This window comes from Porites lutea, chromosome 11 (genome assembly GCF_958299795.1).
Source record: "Porites lutea chromosome 11, jaPorLute2.1, whole genome shotgun sequence".
NCBI lineage: Eukaryota > Metazoa > Cnidaria > Anthozoa > Scleractinia > Poritidae > Porites > Porites lutea.
In genome coordinates this window covers 12864127-12886626 of record NC_133211.1, presented here as the reverse complement: position 1 = coordinate 12886626, position 22500 = coordinate 12864127, and the positions used below count along the sequence as shown (strand labels likewise).

The window sequence follows — 22500 nt, the reverse complement described above, 5'->3', positions numbered from 1 at the left end:
ATATTGTTTTTTTTTTAATTTATATTTCTTTTTTTGTTTACTGTGAGAAAATCATCTCATTTATTAATTTGTTATCACATTGGTGACAGAAAATTGTGCTGTCAAACAAATTGCATCCCCTGTTATGCAGCATGCATCCCTTAATCACAAGATTTCAATCATGGCATGCAAGTTTACCTCTTAGAGGTTTTAACAGCAGTTGCAGGTGATAACCTTTGGTTTTTGCCTTTAAAAGTATATTATTTTTGTTTTTCCAAACAGGAGAAACATCCAGTCCAATAACAAAACATACTTGACTATCTGTAATTATGATCCTGAAACAGACCCTCTGTGTCCAATATTCCAGCTTGGAAAGATTGTTGAGCTAGCAGGTGTCAATTTTGATGATATAGCTTACAAGGTAAGTTCAGGCTCGAATTAACAACAGAAAAAAACAGAATTTGACTTCTTTCATGAATGTCAGTTTTAGATCATCCTAATCCAGTATCAATGACCTGACCAGTGGTCATGGCAAAAAAACTCTTATACAATCTAGCCAATCAGTGTGTGTGAAGTTACTGCCGACTTTGGACATTCTTCCTTTTACATAAAAAACAACTGGAAACTTGCATGGCATAGAGAAACACATTTTTTATATGATTTATAGTGAACAGAGTAGACCATCACACATGAAATATCTATTTCAGTTAATTTGTTTAAAATTATAATTGATTAATTTACTTTTTCAATAATCTTTTTTTCTGTTGTCATTTTCATGTCATTTCAGGGTGGAGTCATGGCCATTGTTATAACATGGAATTGTAACTTTGACTCTCTTGCATATTCTTGTGAACCCAAGTACTCATTTATAAGGTGATTACAGACCTCCTGGTTTCAATAATAGTCGGGCTGTAATATTAGGATGCAGTCTGAACCATTTTCACTGCTGAAACTTAACTACCCCAAAATTTCTTTTTCGATCACAACCCAAATCTCCCAAATCTATCAAGTGATTTTTTAAGATAATGTAAATTTATAAAATGTAGTTTGTTTAATTAAATAATGTACATATGTAATGTAGTTTGTTGGAAACAATGATGTGTCCTGACCATTAATAAAATTTATCAAGGGTGCCATTCTTCTAAAATAAAAATTCTCCCCCACTAAGTAGCTGATAGCCAGGAGTATAAGGAAGTAGATGTATAATGAACATAATGCAGTCATATAACTGATAAAATTCATAGTGTTGCTGTGAATGCATGTCTCCGTGTGTTAATTAACACAACTCATGGCCAGTCACGAGTGTGGGACAAAGAAAAAATCTGAGTCCCTGACAGGATTCAAACCTATGGCCTCTCAAACACCCGGCAGGTGCTCTATCCACTGAGCTACGGAGAACTCATGGAGAGCGAGGCCATATACTTAAGGTTCATATTTGACATGCGTCCTACATACTGCTAGGATCAGCAATGTCGAGATCGTACTGTGTGGTGAAAGAATGAAAGATGGTTAAATTTACCATCTTTCATTCTTTCACCAATCATTATATGGTTTTTAAATAAATAATCATGTTTTCTCCTCAGATTGGATGACTCCAAAGCACTGATTGCCGAAGGTTATAATTTCAGGTAACATTAGTTCCATATCATATCATTATCATCATACTGATCCTGCTGACAATTTTTTTTTTTTATATTCTAACCTCGGAAGATAGCCTGTTCCAGACTTAAAGATACTTATAGTAATGAGCAGAGGTCACGAAATCTGATGCATAAAACACACACCCCCTTTCCCAGATCATACACATCTTATTCTCTCATGCATATGGCTTGTTCAGTTTGGAACATTCCTACTATCTGAAAGCCTGGCACAGGCTAAACATGAGTGTTTAGATTTCTTTGTTTTATTTTGTTTTTTTTCAATACTTTTGCAGATATGCTAATTACTATGTACAAGACAATGTTCTTTACAGGACACTGTTCAAAGCTTATGGTATTCGATTTATGATCCTGGTATATGGACAGGTAAAAATAATTGTTGCATGTTCTGTTCACCATGAAGTCATATCTTTTACAGAAAATGTCCTAACCCCATGGCTACAGACTATTTTTAGTCTAAGCCCTTGATCATCTCTTTTATATGGCCTTTCATTTTAATTAAGTATTTCCCTCGACACTTTGCTTGAGAAACGTTTTTCCCTTTTTTCGTTTCCTATTCTTTTGCAATAATATTACCATGAATAAATTCATTATTGAAGATTGTATCTGGAACAAATAATATCAATAAAAGGGCACTTGATATGTTAAGTTCTTACTTTGTTTTACAAGCAAACACATAGCAATTTGGAATCTAAACGTTTCCCTTACCCTATCACATTGGTTTTTTTCTTTTGCCTCATTTAAATAAAGATATTCGCAGAGTTCAGAGAAGTATGTTATAATTATTAAAAGGAAGGTCCGTGTGCTTGTGATAACACTTCGTTTTTGACAGATCCAAAAAATTTGAGTAGCAAAATAAAGAGCTATAAAATTGATAAAAATAAACAAAAAAATGTTTGATTTTCTGTCTTCTCAGGGAGGCAAATTTAGTGTCATCCCATTGTTTCTCAACCTGGGATCTGGTCTTGCCCTTCTTGGTATTGTAAGTATTCAAATTGACATTGACATTTTATTTTATTGTTTTATTTACAGTACAATGTGTTCTTGTGCCTTTCACCTGTGATCAGACGTTCTTTTCAGGGGAGCATGAAATTTACAATATCTCATTTCTTTTGCAGGCCACAGTTCTTTGTGACATTGTGGTTCTCTATGTACTTCAGAAGAAGTATTTTTACAGAGAGAAAAAATATCTCTTGGTTGATGATACTGAAAGTGAAACTGATGATTACCAGGTATGTTGAAGTGGCCTTGTCCTGCTTTTTTTCCAGTTACATGACAAAGTTTGAATGTTATTTATACAGAAGCATCTTCTCTAGTGAACAACCATTGTTAACCATTGAAAATTTTGAACAGCTTGGGCCTTCCGAGCTAATCTATTGACCAGTGAAGGAAATGTTATACTAAACGCCAGCACACTACGAACATTGCAGTAATAAAATTATTAGTCTTAAATTTGGCAACTCTAAGCCCAGAATAGAAGCTTTTGATACTTAAATATGGTTAACATTCATTTAGTCTTTATACCAACAATAGCGTTTTTGTTGATTTATATATATGTGACTACAACAGCAACTTGTAGAACAAGAAATCACAGATGTCAACTAACAACGGATGAAGTATAATACCTGAAAAGGTATTCATTGGCATAGCATAGCGAAGGCTTTTAACAATTGCTTCATAAATTTTGCTTAACAAGTAAACTACGCCCGTCAGTAGAGCTAGAGTAGTGGAAACTAAGGTAGTAACATCCGTCATGCTTGCTTTTTGTTGTAAACCTGCTTTATGTTTGACAGGTTGCCCGTTTCTCAGTAACTTGCATTGATAACACAAAACTTGTAAACAATAGTATATAGACAGTTTGCCAGTATGAACACCCATCGGCTTTTTACTGTAAACTCTTATTTAAAATACCGCGTTTTAGTAACCTGTCCACAGACGTTTTTTCTCTTTTTTTGGACAATTCGACACCGCGGATTTTATTTCCATACGCGCGCTCGACGATCCTTACTGCGCTTTTCAAAAACACGTGAACTCTGAAGTTCAAAAGCCGCCTTTACAAGGGCGTTTTTCGCTGCTTTCAATCATAATTACGATCACAAGCAACGATCCTTGAAACACAGAAACACACAAAATGGATCGAAATCCACAAATCACAAACCATGACCTTTTGAACCCATGGAAGTAACGGGGGGTGACAACTCTAACAAAGGCTGTTTGGGCAGTCCTATGAATAACTTTATGTCCTCCCGGAAATTTCGTCGACCCTCCCGAATTTTTCGGTGGCATTCCCCATAAATGTTTAACTTCACAAAATTGTTTTATCAATTAAAATTAAAATTTTGATTAGAGATTTTTTGCAGCTTCTTGTTAATTATGTAACTTGTTAATTATCTAATCTTAGTTATTTTTTCGTTTAGAGGGTATCATGTTAACACAGAAAGACTATCAAACTTTTTAAGTATATAAAATCGTGTTTTTTTGTTTTTTAATCACAAATGAATCAGGCGAGCAGTGAAGGGGCCAACAACTAGGGGGGTCTGGGGGCATGCTCCCCCAGAAAAGTTTGAAATCTTGTTGCTCTGAAACGCCATTTCTAGTGTTCTGAGAGGACAAATTCTGTCCAAAATGTTCTCTAAATCAATTGTCCTTTTTATTCTTATTTTTATTGGCTTAACTTTGCGTAGAAGTAGTGAATTTTATTTTATACAAGTTGTGCGGTTTTTGAAATTGCTCTGGATATCACTTTCAGCTAAGTATACTCTGTGTGGTGTCATTGTATGAGTATCATAAGAATTCATTTGAAAATTTCAGAACAACTGTCGAAATCTGAAATTTTCCTATCCCGAACGCATATTGATCGGGATTCGGGGTTTTCGAGCAAAATGGGAAGGACCTCAACGAGATCAGGATGATTAAAGAGCCTTCACAGACATATTACTTTTTATGGCCTCATTTGTGTTTAACAAAGTTAAATGAGTTTCGTTTTTTTCTTACATACTTCTTACGTACTTTTACAAGTTTTCCAGTATGTAATCAGTGGAATGTGCTCTTAAAACTCGTCAAAGTGCAGCGTAAAAATACCCCTGAACTAATGAATGATGGGATCTGGTGTGAACTGATAGTATGTGCCTTGCACCAGCACGGCTCTTGTTTTAATCCGCAGGGGATTGCACGTGGTCAATCGCACTCGAACTTCATGCTATTTTAGTTGGAAACGTTGCTGATTGGTCTTTTCATATCATGGGGGGTTCAGCCGTTTTCAAGTGTTAAAATACATAGAATACAGCGCATACACTGGGAGCATATCACTGTATATATATTGTTTGATAACATGTAATATCAAATCTTTGCTCAATGTCCCGAAAATATCTCATACTTCACGAAAAATTTCCCAGGTTTCCCGATTCCCGGCAAAATCTCCAGATTCCCGGAATAAATTTGTTTTTCTCCCGAAACAGCCCTTGTTAGAGCTGTCACCCCCCGTGAAGTAAGCGTCCGTTTTCTAGGTCCGCTAAGACAATTGACGGCAGGGAAAAACGCAAATGTCAGTTGGTTTTGGAAACTCAGAATTCGCGTGCTTATGAAAAAAAAAAAAGGGTCTGTGGACAGGCTACATTACATTTGAAGAACAGCAGTTATAAGAATTCCCAAATAGTACTAAAATCTACCTTTTTTGTGGACCGCATTCCCCTTAACATATTTGCGAGATTTTCCGTTTTGTTTTATAGTTCAATAAATAATTAAATAAACAGTTTCAACTCCTTTCTCCTAATAGAAAACAAGAGCTCGTGTCATGAACAGCACTGGTAGTATGGATCGTAACAGTAAACAGTATTCACCCATAAACAACGAAGAAGATATTCAAGAGGATTCCACAACTTTCCAAAATAGTAATAATACACACACAAGTCAAAGATAGTACTGATCATAAGGATCAAGGCATTGCAGTATGTTAACCACGACATTCCCCATTGAAAATATCTTGGTCCATCATGCAGACTGGATGTCCAGATCGTGTACTAGTTCGAATTTGAATTACTTATACAGGAATGACCTGCCATCCAGTAGGACACTTCCGAGTTCCTGAAACCCTCACTTTCAAAATGAGGCAAAGTGCACAACCTTTCTTGTAAAAATGAGTTTCATTTGTACGAGAATGAAAAATCATTTTGATATCTAAGGCTGAGAACTTAACCTCGTTTTGATACAGAAGCCCTGGGGAACTCGGAGATGGCTCATTACTCATATTGTACTCAAAAGGGGAAAGTCTCAGGTACGATGGAAGCATTTTTGAATGATGAAGTTTCAAACAGCAGCTGTCCACTATCCTTCTAGTTTGCTGGGTTTTAAACCTATAGGTCGAAAAGGAACTAGAATAATACTCCACTAATTAGTTATAATGTGCTGTTGAATTTGAATTGAATCCGTCTCAAGAAAAGGATTAGTACTAATATGTAGTTCATTTAGATACGGTTATAGAAGATATGCATGCATAATAACACTGCAAATTAAGGAAAATAGTGTGAAAATAGGACAAAGTCTAGAATTGCCACAGTAAGAGTAAAACAATGCAAGAACCATCCCTGTGTAGTGTTTAGTTTTATATAGATTGTAGATTTTGTAATGATAAGAAATATCTTATATCCTCAGTTATTTACTAAAGGAACCGATATATAAAGAAGAAATCTCAGAGATACGTTTTAGAATATTAGGATAAAATTTAATCGTTCACTTTAGGAATACGTTTGTCTAGTCAAAAGAATTGTAATAAATATTTATTCTGTTGAGGTAATGTTAGCAGAAGTGTTTTAATGCGTCTCTTGGTTGGGCTTTTGAGCCCGGGCTGAGGCTATCTATTAGTGTGCCTTATCACGAAGAAAGCAAGACCAACAAGATAACTCGTAAAGTTTAACAAAAAAATCTGGGTTTATTTGGGTCAATTGACCACCACAAGGAGATTCAAATGCTAATTGTATGGTAATCCGGATTCCGGAATCCGAGAAATTTTTACTTGTGGAACCCTAGGCCGGGATGTTCAAAGCTGGGTTAAGATAACCCAGGGTCATCATCATCATCATCATCATCAATCTTTATTTATACACGAAATCGTATCATTTTACATGGTCTTCCTAGGAATCGTGTTTAAAACTAGACTAAAATACTAAGACTAAAAGACTAAGGAACTATTGACTATAATGTTAAAAATACAAAAACTTACATTATGAATAATAAGAGTTACAATGGGTCATGGTGTATTAGAAAAATCTTTCCCATGAATTGAAGTTTTAAAAACATTTAAACTAGGCAGTTTTCTAATCTCTGAGGGAATCTTGTTCCACAGAACAGATCCTCTGTAGTGTAGGCTCCTTTTTGCAGACTCAGTTTTGGGTCTGGGGACATAATAATTTAACTCAGAATTTCTAAGATTGTGTGAATGTACATTTGAGGTGTTGGTAAAGATCAGCCTCAGATACGATGGGGAAAGATTATTATGGATTTTATACATTGTCACAGCCAACTGTTCAAGTCCTGCATATTCTAGCCTTTCCCAGCCAAGCTCATCCAACAAAACACTTGAGCGAACGTCATAGTTAGAAAAGGTGAGAATTCTAGCAGCCCTATTCTGCAGCTTTTGAAGTTTGTCTGCTAGTCCCTTATTGATATTACCCCAAACGGCACCACAGTAATTAAAATATGGCATTACCAGTGCATTGTACATGTTCACTCTAGTCGAAATTTGAATTCAGATATAAAGTTGAAAAGTAAATTCAGTTTAATTCTTTTTTTCAACAAGTTAATGATTGGATGCTCTTAAAAATAAGAGAGAAAATTATCCGAGAAAATGTTTTTGAACGAAAGAAAAAGAAACCCGGGTTAAATTTAGCCCTGGGTTAAGCGCAAATCGGCCTTCGAACAACTGGGCCCTGAATCCTGGGCTTTGGAATCCGGAATTCAGCTCAAGAAATCCAGAATCCAAGTTCCACTGTCAAGGAATCCGTAATCCAGTACCTGGAATAAGGGAATCATAATCTAAAACTGTATATGATTAACTTACATGGGGCGCGGTGACATTCGAAACATTGTCAGTTGACACTCTCTGATGGGATCCTTTCCTTGGACCACAATTTCCAGTTTTCAATAGTACGATCGAGGTCTCTTTTTACCCTTAAGTTAGTCTACTTCTCTTTTACGCGTCCTTCCCTTAGCAGTCGCAGCATTTCGATGCTTAGTTTCTATGGCTTTTTATTTTTCCCATCACGTGGTAGGCTCGATTACCAGCCGCTGTTCGGGAAAATGAGGGGAGGATCAAAGACTGAACCCGGGAGACGGCGGAAATCGAGCCTAATCACGTGGTAATCTTTGGGTTACAGCTTTCCAACTCTATATATCAGCAAAAAAAACATATACAACTCACAACGGATTTTTCCAGTCTTCTTGGTTTTGTCAAAAGACCTTTCTTAGTATAAAATTCCATTCAGACGGAAAGGATTAATGTTTAATTTGGAGCCAATTTTGCAGAGCAGAAGTAGCTTTACAGACCGAAGTAACACTCGGATCGCAGAAACAAAATGACGATTGACTTTCACTGATGTGATTGTTAATGTTTTCATTCGACATAAACTGATATTCAGACCAGGAAGATTGCAACGTAAAATTTCCCAGCGTGATGGCTAGAACAAGTTAGATTGAACTTAAAAGTTCACTGAACGTTCCCGTTTCCATCCAAGGCAAATGCAGCACAACTTAATGAAATTTAAAATGCCTTCAAGGCACCGTTATTGTAGTCCTTTATCCCAGAAACTATTAATTGACCCATGAGTTGAAAATAAATTGAGACTATTTCTACGCGCCACAGTATCCGAACCTTGGCGCAATTAGAATGACTCAACACGAAGCAAAGACCGATCCCGCAGGCTATATGGGTGGGTACCTAGGAAGGTTTGTGGGTGGTTAACCGGTAATGTGCCGCCACAACATTAAAATGTGGACCTGGTTTTAGGTGTAATTGGTAATGTTTTCATTAGACATTAGCTGGGGTACTCAGACCAGAGAGATTGCAACATAAAATGTCCCAACGTGATCGCTAGAACGAGTTAGATTGAACTAAAAAGTTCATTGAACATTCCCGTTTCCATCCAAATGCATCACAACATAAAGAAAATTTAAAATGCCCTCAAGGCACTCATTATTGTATTCCCTTATTCCAGAAACTATTAACCCAGTTGACCCATGACTTGAAAATAAATTGAGACTGTTTCCGCGCGCCACAGTATCCGAACCTTTGCGCAATTAGAATGATGCAACACAGAGCCAAAGCCCGATCCCACAAGCTATATGGGTGGGTGCCTAGGAAGGTTGGTGGGTGGTTAACCGGTAATGTGCCGCCACAGCAATGAAATGTGAACCTGGTTTCAGATGCACTTTGAAACTGCATTCAATTCGCTGCTGATTTTTGCGAAGCTTTCGTGCGTCCCAGGAAACGTAGAGTACATGAAATTACTCGTTTTAGAAAAGAAGTCTTGAAATCAGGACCCTGTTGGGTGTCACATTCTCGTCACGGGGTTCACGATATTTTAAAAAAGGAAACCCCCTCGGAAATTAACAGGCGGTAACTTTTGCGGGTCTAATATCGGTTCAGGGCCCTTTAAAGATAAAGTCAGGAAAGGAAATTTTAAAAAGACGAGCTAGCTTGCTAGGAAGCTCTGACTCGGAAGTCAGGAATTATCATTGACATTAACTGAAATTTCCTGGGCAGCAGCACCGGTGAGTTGATTCTGGATCAATTGAGTTGTGCTTGCTGTCATCTGTGCGGTAAACTCTTTCATCCAGTTAAGCATGCAAAAGCAAAATTCTAGGATATACTGTCGGCACTGATCGTCTCCAGTTGATCCTGGCAGTCCAGTAAGAATAGCTGTTCTTCCCCTCAGCCTCTCTTTTTTCAGAACACACCAACGCGATGAAAGACATAAATAGACAACTTTCGATGGCAATGGCAAGGTAAATAACAGCTAACAGAAGACAAACTGGAAACTTAAAGGTGCAAATTAAAACCTTGGAGACGGTCCTACGAGGTCAGGTGACTTCTAGGCATGTTTACAAATTACGACAAAGCTTAAATTGTTTTCTCGCATCTCCAAAACACGTATCACAAATGATCACTTTCCATCTAGACCGTATTTGGTCAGCTTTTGCGTTGGGTTAGATCATAAACTAACCATAGTTCAGTTTCTTGTTTTTCGCCGACCCAACATTAAAGGACTCAAATCAGTAATTTATTACAGCCCAGACAACCTTTAAGTTGACCCTAAGAACTCGCGTTCTCCATCCCCGAAAGACTCCAAGCCTACAATCTTCGTCGGTCTCAGGGATGCGCTTACATTTATGGAACTTTAGTGAGAGAATTCTTCTGCAATACACTTTCCCAAACATAACGTGTTTACTCGTTGATAAAAAGCCTGGATAGCGGGACCGAATCTAAAGAGTAATTTATTAAAATATGGGAGTATTGAAGGACAAAAAGTAAAGAGTTTCTTCTGAATAAACAGCTATAAATTGTTAAATATCGTAGTTTAAGTTAAAGAAAACGATACACTTAGAGTATAAATTCAATGTACAGGTTATACGAAACTTCTAAAAATGACAATTGATAATTATTCCTTGTTATTATTGGATTTCTATTCCAAGAAACAGCACCCTATTTTAAGATTGCAAAAAACGCTAAATGACCAACGCATTTGACGAGAGAAGACTTAGGGCATCAGACATTCAGTGGTTAAAGCGCTCCTTGAAAATCTCCATACCATACTATACAATTTTGATCCGCTTGCACACTTGCACTATACTAAACTGTTCTTTGAAGACCCCACACATTCGTATGACTGACGAACTCAAAAAAGGGGAACGATTTTTTTGCAGTCTACACCGTCAACCCGGCTCCTTTGACTCCATCCGGTAATGGATGGAAAACCCCCAATCAAGCTGGATGAGCCCCTCTCCTGTCTATGCAGTATTACCACAAGGAGACCAGTCGAGGTCCTCTTTACTTTTCAAGTATGGCGGATTAAATACTAATCATCAACTATTTAAATTAAATAAATCTGCCATTTTAGTTTGTGATAAATAAAATGAAAGGAAAAAAGAATGATCTCCCTAAGGGTTTGTCTTTCTCAAATAGTTCCTACAGGGTCGAATGGCAATTAAACTACCCGCTGGATTTTTCGCTACCAGGCACTTTTCAACTTTTTCTTAAAACAGCCTAGGTCAAGTCTGGAAAAACACACCAACTTCTCCAAAACAAATAAAAGTTGAACAATTAGCATCATTAAAGCAATAAAAGGTTTAAATAAAGTCTACTACAAATTATGATAAGCATCAACAGGGGCGGATCCAGAAAATTCAGAAGGGCGTGGCCGGGACACTTGCCAGCTATATAGATGCTTTTAATTTTTCTGAAAATTCTATAAAACTAATAAAAATTTCAAAGAAAAAGAGGAGGCCGCGGCCCCCTCTACCCACCCCTAAATCCGCCCTTGATCAAGTTATTTTTCAAACTGAATCTAAATCTTTATTATTACAAGAGGACATTCAAAAAATTACAGTGACATCCATGAATCTAAGTCTATCAGATGTTTTAGAAACGCCTGCTGAATATGGTTTTTTTTAAAAGATCATTTGATTATCTTAATAGTAGCTAAGTTTTGACCTTTTTGGATGCCTTAGTCTTTAGTATACATTAAACAGACCGAAAGTATTTGGAAGCTGAAATTTTTTTCTTTGAAATGGAACTGGCTAATTTAACAGCAATAGTTCGAGATCGAAAACAAATTACCCTTTCGGCTTAAGAATCAAAGTTTTCGTCGGGCATCGTTTGATAGATTTACACAAGGAAAACCAGTATTCATCCAACCCCATTTTTGAGTCGCGACCTCCCGGTGGATAATATTTTCAATGATAACTTCAGTGTTTTACAATATAGCGTGCACAGTTTTCTTACTAAGTTTAATCAGCCCACAATACCTTTGCTACAGGACATAGAACGAAGTTCTCCTATTGTGTTATACCACAGCTAAGCTCAGAACTTCAAGCCTTTTAGAATCTTTTTTTTTTCCATAAGCGTTTGTGAAGCTCATGGTGTTTTCGTAACTTGTGAACCACATTAGCTGTTTTTAGGATCTATCGTTTTTAGCAGTAAGGCTTGAAAAATCACTTAAGTTCTTCAATTACTGTTTCCATGTTTGGCCTATCCGCAGGCTCTCTTACTATGCACCGTCTCACAAGTCGTTGAAACGCAGCGTTCGTCATCTCGTCTATTTGCATTCGACGCCGCCGCGGGTCTGGCTGTTTCTTGATGTTCATTTCGCACAGCAAAACGCCAAAGCTATAAACATCGACCTAGATTTCAAAAGAAAAACGAAACAACGGCATCTTAGTTCGTATAGACATACGACAAAGACATAGAAGGCTTTGTCCATAGCCTAAAAAATTTTTTTTGTAGTTGAAAGTATATTCTCAAAATTATTAATAATTCATAAAGAAAATACAAAGGAAATTAATGTTTAATGAGTATTTGGAAATCAAATGAAAAACTGCTCAGTTCTGCATGCTTAATTTCCTCTTCTAAAATCATTTTGTTTGAGAAGTAATATCAAGCATTCGACACAGTGTTTCATCACCAGATGAAACACCTCGAAGTTCGTCAAAAATACTCCGCTGCGCGTCGTATTTTCAACTGGTGATGAAACACTGCTTCTCATGCTTGATCAAAAGCCATATTATGGCTTTTGGCTTGATATATTACGTCAAAACCCGTCAATACGGACACTGAGGAGGCCATGGAAGTACCTGCCCGTTAAAACGGGCAGGTCCGTATTAAGCGGGTTAAATTTAGAGAAAATGTGAGAGCTTTCTTTCCTCAGGGACAAAGCGAACTGTCGCTCCGTAATAATGACGTGTCCATATTAAGTGGGTGTCCGTAAGGCGGGTTAAACTTACACACGAATCAGGAACCTCTACGAATTTTTGTTGCTCTTGCGATTTGAACACAACGTGAGATTTTTAGAAATTTTTTTTCAAACCCACAAATTTGGAATCGGAATCGGAAACAAAGGACGTAGATTAAGGTACTTTAGATACAAGTGTGGAAATTTAGAAAGATTTTTTCCACCTCACAATCTAAAAAAGCTCTGATCTTGAAGGCAAAAAACGCTAGAAAGATGCGTTGCAGTGAGGTGCAACTACACTGGCGGCCCTAAGAAATCGATAAGCTAAGCATGCATAAATCCTGTTTTTGAGTTCTTGATTTGTCTCATTACGTCAGATAAGAGCCTATCGATTTGTAATCAGCGGAATGGGTGTGGGCAGTGCCAAAGAAATTTAGTAGACTTTATCTTGCTTTGTGGAAATCGAAAACATTTTTTTGAAGGAGATCTTAATATAGTAAATTGTTCTTTCAGTTGACAAAATAAACTTTTAGGTTCAAGGAACTTAAACATACAGTGATAAAAAAGGTATTTGATTTTATCTCAAAAAAAGTTTCGATTGAGTCTTCACGACACTTAGTCAGGTTAATACACTCTCATCTTAAGAAAAACACAGCCATAGCAAATAGCAAAGGAAACGCTGGAAATGTATGCAAAACACATGCACATGGTCTGCATGTTAGGGTAGGTATTTTGAATCACAAGTTGGGACCTTTGTCTCTCAAGGCGTGCATTGTCAAATTTGTCAGAGGTTTTTTCTTTCTAGAAGTAAAAAGGTTTCCTTTTGCGAAGACGTTTTTGAGAAAACACTTTTTTTTGTCTGCATGATAGCTTTTCTACGATAAAATCGACCTACTTTAACATACTAACCTTGCAACTAATTGGTCGGTTGGGATCTTCAGTTAAGCACTCGGGTGGACTATACAATGCAGTCCCCAGTTCATTTCTTTGGCTCTGGCTCACAAGGTTAGCTGTACCATAATCGGACACCTTTGCTCTCCATTGGTTACCACATCGCCACAGCAACACATTTCCACTGCTGATATCACGGTGGATGATGGGTGTGGCCTTCTCGTGCAAGTAATTAAGCGCCCGCGCTACATCGAGTGAGATAACAGACACTTCAGCTGCACATAAAGGAGGCTGCTCGCTTTCATACAATCTATTTCTCAAACTGCAGTCCATAATTTCTGTAACTAGCAATGGTAATTTGTCATCAGTCGTAGCCCCAATAAAAAGTAATAAGCAGGGATGGCGACATTTTGAAGCCATATCCACTTCTCTCTCAAATAAATGTCTGTTGAAATCAGAGGTTATTTTTACGTGCATTTGTTTCACAGCGACATCACAACCGCGAAAAGTTCCTCTTAAAACACTTCCCCAAGCCCCTCGCCCGAGCTCTTGATTCGAAAGTTGAATTTCACGCCGATTAATGACCCACTCACGTGAACTGTCCTGTTGAAAAGAAGAAAGAATGCACTTGAAGCCACTCTCACGCTGCTCTGTTTGACTCAGTTCTTCCCTCATCACTGCCATCTTTTGCTCTTTATTTCTCAGTTGTTCTTGCAGCTGACTGACTAGCTCTTCTTGATTTTGAAATCCATGCAATTGTGTTGCCATTGTCGTCAATTGATGCTCCTTTTCTTCTAACTGACTTTGCATGTCAGCGACATGTCGCTCCCACTTTCCAGCTGACTGACTAGCTCTTCTTGATTTTGAAATCCATGCAATTGTGTTGCCATTGTCGTCAATTGATGCTCCTTTTCTTCTAACTGACTTTGCATGTCAGCGACATGTCGCGCCGCCTTTCTTTGTTGTTTTTTACATTCTCGCGAATCGTGTTTTTGGCGTTTTTCTTGATCGTACGTTTCTCTAAATTTCTTCCAATCTTGTTCGTATGCTCTCATTTGACTTTTCAGCTCACTAACTCGACTTTCTAACCCTCTTGATGCTTCTCTATTCGCCTGCAATGTAGTCAGTTCCGCTCTCATTGTTTTCATTTCTTCTTCCTTTGCACTTAACCTTTCTTGCAACTCAGTGAGCTGCTGTATTGCGGATTCATTATTTTCATTGTTCTCCTTGCCTTTTTCCTCTAACTGTTTGTGCAAGTCAGCCAACTGCTCCTTCAGATAGCTATTGATTTTTTGCAAGTTATCAACTTGGTCTTGCAAGTCATTAACTTTGTCTTCTAAGGATTTGATCGCTTCATCTTTTTCTTGTAACTGTGAATGTAGCCTTCTCAAATGGTTTCTCATTGTTGTTTCTTCTTCGTCCGAATGATCCCAGACGTTTTGATCCAATACATTTCCTCGCACTTCCACCATTTTCCTCTGGAAGAAATGAACGCAAAAGATTTAATTTCACTGGATAAAGCAGAGCGTGAAAACGTTTGAAATTTTATGGCAATAACAGGGGCGGATCCAGGATTTTTTTTAGGAGGGGGTGCACTCGTCTCTTGCTCTACTTCAACACCAATAAACCGCATAGTTTTTTTTTTGGCAGAATACGAGTTGTACTAGAAAACCACAAGTCATCTCAGGGGGGGGGGGGGGGGTGCGCACCCCCTGCACCCTCCCCCTAGATCCGCCCCTGAATCAAAATAATAATAAAAAAAACATTTCAATATGCGAAAGATCAAACCAATTGGAATTTTGAAGTTATTGTTGGATTCCAGCAGGATCAGCGACGTAAACAAAGTTAACATTTGGAAACGGTAACGTTTTTAAAGAAGGAAGTAATTTTATTTCTTCTCTAGCCTGCAATGCAGGCGTATTTTGGGTGGGCGAAACCTTGTTCGTGTTCGTAATATTGTTGTAGCCGCCATCTTTGATTTTGTGACAGTGGAAGATCTTCTGGAAGTTTCAACATGGCGCTTTCGCGAGCAAATTGCGCGCTCAAAGAAAACGCCTGCACTGCAGGCTATTTCTTCTCCTTTACGGAAGAAGACGATAAGAGACTTCCGGCTTCTTTTGCTCACGCTCATTCTAAGCAGTACAATAAAAGCATATCGGCATTTTTGAGATGCACAATAGCATAACTGAAAGCCAGACACACTAAAAAATAAAACTCTACCTGTGAGACTCGTAAACATTTAGCCACTTAGTAACTAAATATCATATACGGTAAGAACTCCCATGACTATTCAAAGTAGACAGACTGCAAATTATAGTAGACCACGGTATCACGTACATTCCCCGTTAGGACTGAGTGAGGGGTCCGGTTTTATCCCATTCTGCCTGATACATAGCCTCCCCGCAGACGTCCTTTGGGGTTCGTTTGTCACCTGATACAAAAAAGCAGTAGTTAAAGTAATGTTATCCCGAAATGTCGAATGAAGCATGAAATGTCACTGTATCTACAGCTGTATCTAATTATACGAACTCTTACAAATTTATTTAAAAGCACAGTTTCAATGTAACTCGATTCTTCGGGGAAATCAGTTTTCTGTGTTGCTGTATTAAACAAGTTACTTACCCTGTTATGCGATGTTGTTCCTCAGTCAAAGAGTTGGATTAGTTTCCGAATTTCCTCTGGCCAGGGAACTGACTGACTGATTATCGAAAGCAACCCGGAACTGCTTCTCCCTGACACGACTGTCTTTTTACATAAATTCGGATGAAACAATAATTGTATTACGTTTCTAAGAGACGTGCCTAAATATTTAAATACTTTGGTAGCCCGAAACTTGAATCCTTTACTTCCTTGAAATCCAAAGCTGAGTCAGGGGTCAATTATAATGCTTCTTCGCGCACGTAGTCACCCTTGTTTTGCTACAACCAGTGTCTCAAGGAATTGTTTTTTTTGACGCAGTTAATCCACCTTTCATCGATATGACGTCATTTAATCAAATTGGTCCTGGATCTTAAGAAGCTAACCAGAGCCTTGACGCAAAGTACAGGATACTCACAGAAAAGTAGCCTGCGTAGCATGGCGGTTTTGGTTGGGCGGGCGAGGGCAGAGAAACCGCGAGGAGATTGGGGCGGAAGCAAATTTATTTTTCTCGCGGCTTCGCCGCTCGTTCTCGCGCGCTTCGCGCGCGAATTTCGCGACTACGCCGCTCTTGCGCCCGGCTCGACAAAACCGCCATGCTACGCAGGCTAACAGAAAAGAAAAGTATACTTTAATTCAATTTTGGCAGGCATACTTTTCTTTTTTCTCTTATTCTCTGTCGCTCAAAGCTCTAACGAGCAACTTAATTTAGGCTGACCATCAGGGAATTTATCTTGTTGTAAACACTTCCGTCTTCAAGATAACAAAAAAAGACGGCCTAAAAATAATTTGTCAAACTAGAGATCAAATATTTGCTCTCGCTCGGGATAAAAAATATCACTTCACGAGAGGTGAGTCACTAAGTGACAGGTCCGCCCACTGTACAGTTAGGAAGGAAGTTCGTATTTCAATAGGCTCAAGAATATATGGACATATTATATACATGTGTATGAACAACACAAGGCTGCCACAGTATTGAATCAACTGGCAGAAAAAAGTCTCAGCTTTTTCATAAAAACAAAACAAAACAAAAAGGACTTGTTTTTTTTTTCTAGTAAGAAGGGAAAGAAGGTTTATTCCAAAGAACCTCCTATTCTTCAAGCAACTGATTCGAGGAAACATATTTCGCGTTTTTTGTAAGGCGCGTGCTATGTAAATAGCTATGCAACGATGGGAACTACAAACAAAAATATATTTTTAAGGTTACGAACACGTAGTTTAATACGGCGACTATTTTTTTACTTCCTCTCAAGGTACCCTGAACTACAGCTGTATTTGTACGCAGTTAATCTCGAATTAGTTATATCGTTATACGTGTGTAGCATGACAATTAGACGCATGACTCAGATTCCGGATTTTTCATTTTGAGAAAGTGTTTGTTTAACAGCAATAACACATACATACGCTGCGATGGTATTTTTTCAAGTCCACCCATGGTGAGCAATGAGGAGGAAATGCACGCGTATCTCTACCTATTCGGAAAGGGGTTGCTCGCAAAATCGAAATTTAACGGGAACAATATATTATTGATCTGTAATCCTGAGACGTTTTAGTGTAGTATTGAATTCGGCCAAGCGCGATGCAAACGGATTTTTCAAGGTTCTCTTACTCTCCTCGCATCTTTTGATTTCGCGACATCCTTTCCAAAAATCAAAGTTTGGTACATGTGCAGTAACGGGATATTGTTCCTTTAATTGACTTCAGTACGTATTTCAAGGACGTAATTGATTGCGTTCGAGGTACGAGAACGCAACCCCTTATTTGTGTTGGGTGTTCTGTGCATTATTGGGTGACCTGTGCAATTAATAAGGGAGGTTTTTTTGAGATTTCATTTTCGTTCGTTGTCGACACACATTTGCCTCGCTTTGAAGCGCTTGCTTAAGTTTTGCCTCACTTTGACGCGCTAACTCATCTGGTGATATTTTCCTTTGGATTAAGCCTTCATATTTTTCAGCATGGTTCGTCACTGTCTTTGGGAAATATCTGCGACTATTGGTGCATGCATCAAACCGGGTTTAGTTCGGCGGCCGTTATGCCACAAAGCAAATTTACCGAGTTGTGTAGCTCGGCAGCCGTTGTGCCACAAAGTAAATCTACCGAGATGTGACGCTCGGCGGCGCCATTTGACCACGACTTGTGATATTTTCGGCACCGGACAAACTAACACTTTAACTCTATGTTATTTATTAGGAAAAACTTATAAATCAGTCCACAGTAGCGTCAATCTCGAGTCACCGAAATCAACACGCTCGACCAAATTACTGGAAAAGTTATTGACGTGAGCTGCACACACGTTCCATTGAAGGCTTTGATATGGTTAGTGCGAAGTTTGAATTCAGATGTGAAAGCTTTTAAACCAGTAAATTCAATGTAATTCATTTTGTCAATAAGTTGATGATTGGATGCTGTTAAAAATAACAGAGGAAATTATCCGAAGAAATGTTTTTGAAGGAAGACAAAGAATCCCGGGTTAAGAGCTAATCGGCCTTTGAGAAACTGCGCCCTGTAACTCGCGCCAGTAAAACAAAATGTTTCATTTACACGTCCGACGCTGGCCAATGTCTTCTCCGATTAAAAGCACTTGACACCGAACCATACGATATCTTTTGAAAACAATCTTAACATAATACACAGTTTAAATAGAGGTTTCGCTGTACGCAACTCTTACGTTCAGAATATGCCATAATCATATCTATCTACATCGCAACCACCCTTCCGCCTCAACAAACATATCGAACGTACTCTCCTAAGCTCCGATTACTCCTAGTCCAATACTACTATTGTCAATACAGTCCGGTGTCCGCTTAATAGAGGGTTTTAGCAATAGAAATTAGCCAAATACAACTTATTGTAGTGTCCGCGACCGCTTAATAGAGGTGTCCGCTGAATAGGGGTTCGTTATAAAGGGAAATATCAGACGTTCGTTTCGGGACCCGGCATCGTGTCTGCTTAATAGAGGGTGTCCGCTTATATATTGGGGGTCCGCTTAATAGAGGTTTGAATTTGTACTTACGAGAAACAATGTTTGTAAAGGTGACATTGAGGGACTTCTGACAACGCAGGTAGAAAACCTACATGCGATTTCTCACTTCATCAGAAAACATTTAGTGCCTTGAACTACGCCCAAGACTTTGGCACCACAGTGAAAGAATCGCTTAAAAGAGCTAGAAAGAATTCGAAATTCGCTACACTCATAAAAAGTCGAATTGCCCCGTGTCAAACACTTTCACGCCTTTCTTAGCAGTCTCAACTATGTCTCTCCCATCGGTGCAAACAGTGAGAAACGAAGATGAGGCACTGGATAGAGAACTTTTGACCTGTTTGACAACGAAGTATAAGAAGCGAATAAACTGAAGATAAAGCGAGATCTTTACCACCAGCGTCACGGGACTATGTCATGCTATTTGCTATCTTTTAAAAAGCTAAAACTTTTTTTTCGCATCAATTGAATTCCAAAAATATTGGTCCAGTTTTGTTATCTAAGACGATATTTTGGTATTGATATTGTTTTCCGTCGTCTGTCTGTTGCAATGGATTGCAAGGATTGAAAATGGATTGAAACTTAGGTAAACATCAAGATACAGGACATACAGCAACCAGTTAAGTAAGAAAGTGATTCAGATAATGAAAGTGACGAAGAAGGTGACTTAATTTGAAGAAGTTTCTAGCAGGACATGCATGACCAGGTCGGAAAGATCAGTACGATAGCATGACTGGTGCGTCTGGATGTACGTGGATGGTTATACGAATTAATCCACTTTGAAATTACAGCAAAAATCGATTAATAAGAGTCTTACCCATTTTTACTACTTCGGTAGTAAAAATGGGGTTTTTTTAATTTCTATATTTTCAGTTACTAATAAATGGCGCTAGTGGCGGAGTTTATGTGAATTCATATAAGTTTAAACCTTGATTTTAGTAGGGCCTGCCCCGAAAGTAATTGACGTGCTGAAGTAAAGAAATTCGGTTTATAAAAGAATAATATTCGCTGTAGGAAGTGAAAATTAATAGCAACCAAAATTAGTAGTTAACTGAGAATTGGCCAAAAAAATAGTAGTTAACTGATATTTGGCCGAAAAATTAGTAGTTAACTGAGAACTGGGTACCCCCATTAGCACCCTCGTTTAAGGCTGTGCAGTTTTGCGTCATGCCACGTCGCAGAATACATGAAACTTGATTTTTTTTGCTTTTAATTTTCAGTGCAGTTCATGCTGTTACCATCGTGGTCGAGCGATCACAACACCGCCACAGAAACTCAGACGGGGTATTCTTCAGCTTCAAACACATGGAAGATTCAGCCAAACTCGCTTTCTTTCAAAGTCAAGTTTTTGAATGAACAGTTTGATCAAGGTGAGTTTAACATATGAAACACCCTCCTTTCAGGTCGAGGAAGACAAACGTCTGGTTTTTAATGATAGCTGTGATTACGGAGTAACTTTACGGAGGATATAGGTTCCCAGTCACCTTGTGAAAGAAAACGAAGACGAACGAGCTATTGGCTAATTTCCACTGAATGACTGTTTTTGTTGACATCAGCGGGAAATTTACATTTGTACAGGAAAACCACCTGAATAATCAAGGCTGATGTTTATAAAGCAATTTCTACGTCTCTATTTAATATCGTAGTTTTTGGTCATTCAGGTCTGAAAACACTATCTGCTTTGATTTGCTCTGCAGTGAATCGAGCCGGATCTCGGATGACACCAACTTTTTGTGCTGTTTTCCCACAAAAAAGTGATGTGACATAATAGCTCAATGCGTGACATTTACTTTAATCGACTTTCTGTTCACCAATCTGTTCGTTATCCAGGTATCAATGTTCAGACGGGCTTAGGTGTGGCTTTTGAACACTGCCTTTGTACCTTTTGTGGAGATTTTAAACAAAAAATTTGCCCAAACCGCGGTTTTGTTACCCCCAGAAAGGCATATTTTATCACATTTGAACTATTTTCCAGTCCCAAGGGTCGGCCGTGAATCTGACAAAAAAAAAATCCAAAAAATTCAAGTTTCGTACCTATGCCCTTGAGCCCCTCCCCCGATCTCCGTCCAAACATTGATACCTGCATAACCCAAACAGTACTTTCGACTTTCGAGGTAGCTCTGTATTCTCACGGATCCTTCCCTTGGATCTTCTACTGCATTTTTGTCCTTATCATGTTGGAAATTTCTGGGTCAATTGTCTAGATAATGCGGTTGGGGAGTACTTGAAATGCTCAAAATGGACAACTGAAGGCATCAAGCCCCGGAAGGGGCTCAACAAAGTTTTATACGGGGAGGTCCCGCCCGGAGGTACAACCCCTTACCGTTTTATATACCATTTTTGACGAAAAAGGTTCCTGTTTAGTATACCTTCTATTGATAAATGGTACCCCTTTCTGCTGCAAATACACCGTCTCTTAAATACAAATAAATCACAAAACCAGGACGCTTTCTTGAATTTTTACCGTAATGCATCTCTTAACCTTTTGGGCCTTTTTACAGACAAAAATAACAGATTTCCCAACCCTTTCATATACTTCAACTAGTGACATCCCTACCCTTTCATTTACCTAAAGCCTGATAAAGGTCCCCGTTTATAGGAAGTACTTCCTGGGACGAGTTGTTCGAAGCTGGGTTAAGGTAACCCAAGGTTAGTGCAAAATTTGAACTCTGATATGACAGCTTAAAAAGCAAATTCAGTTCAATTCTCTTTGCCTACAATTTGATGATTGGATACTCAAAAAAGAATAGAGAAATTATCCAAGAGAGTGCTTTTGATAACAAGAAAACGAACCGCGGGTTAAAATTTAACCCTGAGTTAGCTAACCGGCGTTCGAATGGGCACTGGACATCAAGCCGTCGTTACAAACCTTATCTCTCGCCTCAGTCTCCTATCTTACCATCGCTAGAATAACAGCATGGGTACTTAAAGGTTCAGCGAGCATTTGCTTAAGTAGTTCACCGTTTAAAAATGAGTAAGGATTTCAAATGATTCAAACCTGGCCGTAGAGGAACAGTAAAAAGTTCAACCTAAGGTACGCTCGCTTCAGTATGTGTTGTCCACCATTTCGATCTCAAGGGAGATTGCTTTGCAAAAGAATTACTATTTTAAGATAAGTGTGTTCTACTGACTAAGCGTAGTTGTCGCTTCTGTTTAATATCTGGAATAGTGATATTAAAACCTCTGAGATTTAAATTCATATGACGCCAGACCAAGAGCCGATCCTGGCCAGATGTAACACTCTACATTAAACTAGGAATTATTTACAAGAGAAACCTGTCTTTTGAGAACATTCACTCCAAGTCAACAGAGAAGCGGTGTTTAATACGCATCACCTGACACAGAAATCGGCGACTGTAGCGCATATGCAACCCTGTCTTTGCCGACAAAGAGTCTTGTTTCTTTTGCAGGTAAA

General features: G+C 38.4%; 3 protein-coding genes across 5 annotated transcripts in view; 2 read left to right on the top strand and 1 right to left on the bottom strand.

Annotated features, from left to right (window-relative positions):
* Positions 1 to 7343, top strand: part of LOC140952055 (P2X purinoceptor 4-like) — a 13708-nt gene extending 6365 nt beyond the window's left edge. Inside the window, exons 6-12 of one of the 2 annotated variants that reach the window (XM_073401465.1) lie at positions 262 to 400; positions 767 to 852; positions 1563 to 1607; positions 1913 to 2003; positions 2554 to 2619; positions 2756 to 2869; positions 5413 to 7343. In XM_073401465.1, coding sequence (XP_073257566.1) covers positions 262 to 400; positions 767 to 852; positions 1563 to 1607; positions 1913 to 2003; positions 2554 to 2619; positions 2756 to 2869; positions 5413 to 5556 — 685 coding nt within the window. In that variant the 3' untranslated portion in view covers positions 5557 to 7343. Of the gene's footprint in view, positions 1 to 261; positions 401 to 766; positions 853 to 1562; positions 1608 to 1912; positions 2004 to 2553; positions 2620 to 2755; positions 2870 to 3206; positions 3271 to 5412 lie in introns of those variants that run through there. The other variant, XM_073401466.1, reaches the window with a different exon arrangement.
* Positions 7344 to 10102: 2759 nt separating this feature from the next.
* On the bottom strand, positions 10103 to 15843 carry LOC140952087 (uncharacterized). Its single transcript, XM_073401506.1, has 3 exons — positions 15689 to 15843; positions 13487 to 14946; positions 10103 to 12029 (listed from the first exon to the last, which is right to left on the bottom strand). Exons 2-3 carry the CDS (start codon positions 14276 to 14278, stop codon positions 11841 to 11843), a joined length of 981 nt encoding a protein of 326 aa, XP_073257607.1. The 5' UTR covers positions 14279 to 14946; positions 15689 to 15843; the 3' UTR covers positions 10103 to 11840.
* A 4490-nt stretch (positions 15844 to 20333) lies between these two features.
* Positions 20334 to 22500, top strand: part of LOC140951976 (uncharacterized) — a 5860-nt gene continuing 3693 nt past the window's right edge. The window contains exon 1 of one of the 2 annotated variants that reach the window (XM_073401360.1): positions 20334 to 20455. The gene's annotated coding sequence lies outside the window, so the exon portion shown is untranslated. Of the gene's footprint in view, positions 20456 to 21958; positions 22120 to 22500 lie in introns of those variants that run through there. The other variant, XM_073401361.1, reaches the window with a different exon arrangement.

Bases quoted from the DNA above. Each gene is read 5' to 3' on its own strand.
- LOC140952087 (XM_073401506.1), bottom strand. From the start codon at position 14,278: ATGCAAAGTCAGTTAGAAGAAAAGGAGCATCAATTGACGACAATGGCA. The intron at 12,030-13,486 runs GTTAGTATGTTA...TTTGAAATCTAG, and splicing joins ACCGACCAATTAGTTGCAAG to GTCGATGTTTATAGCTTTGG.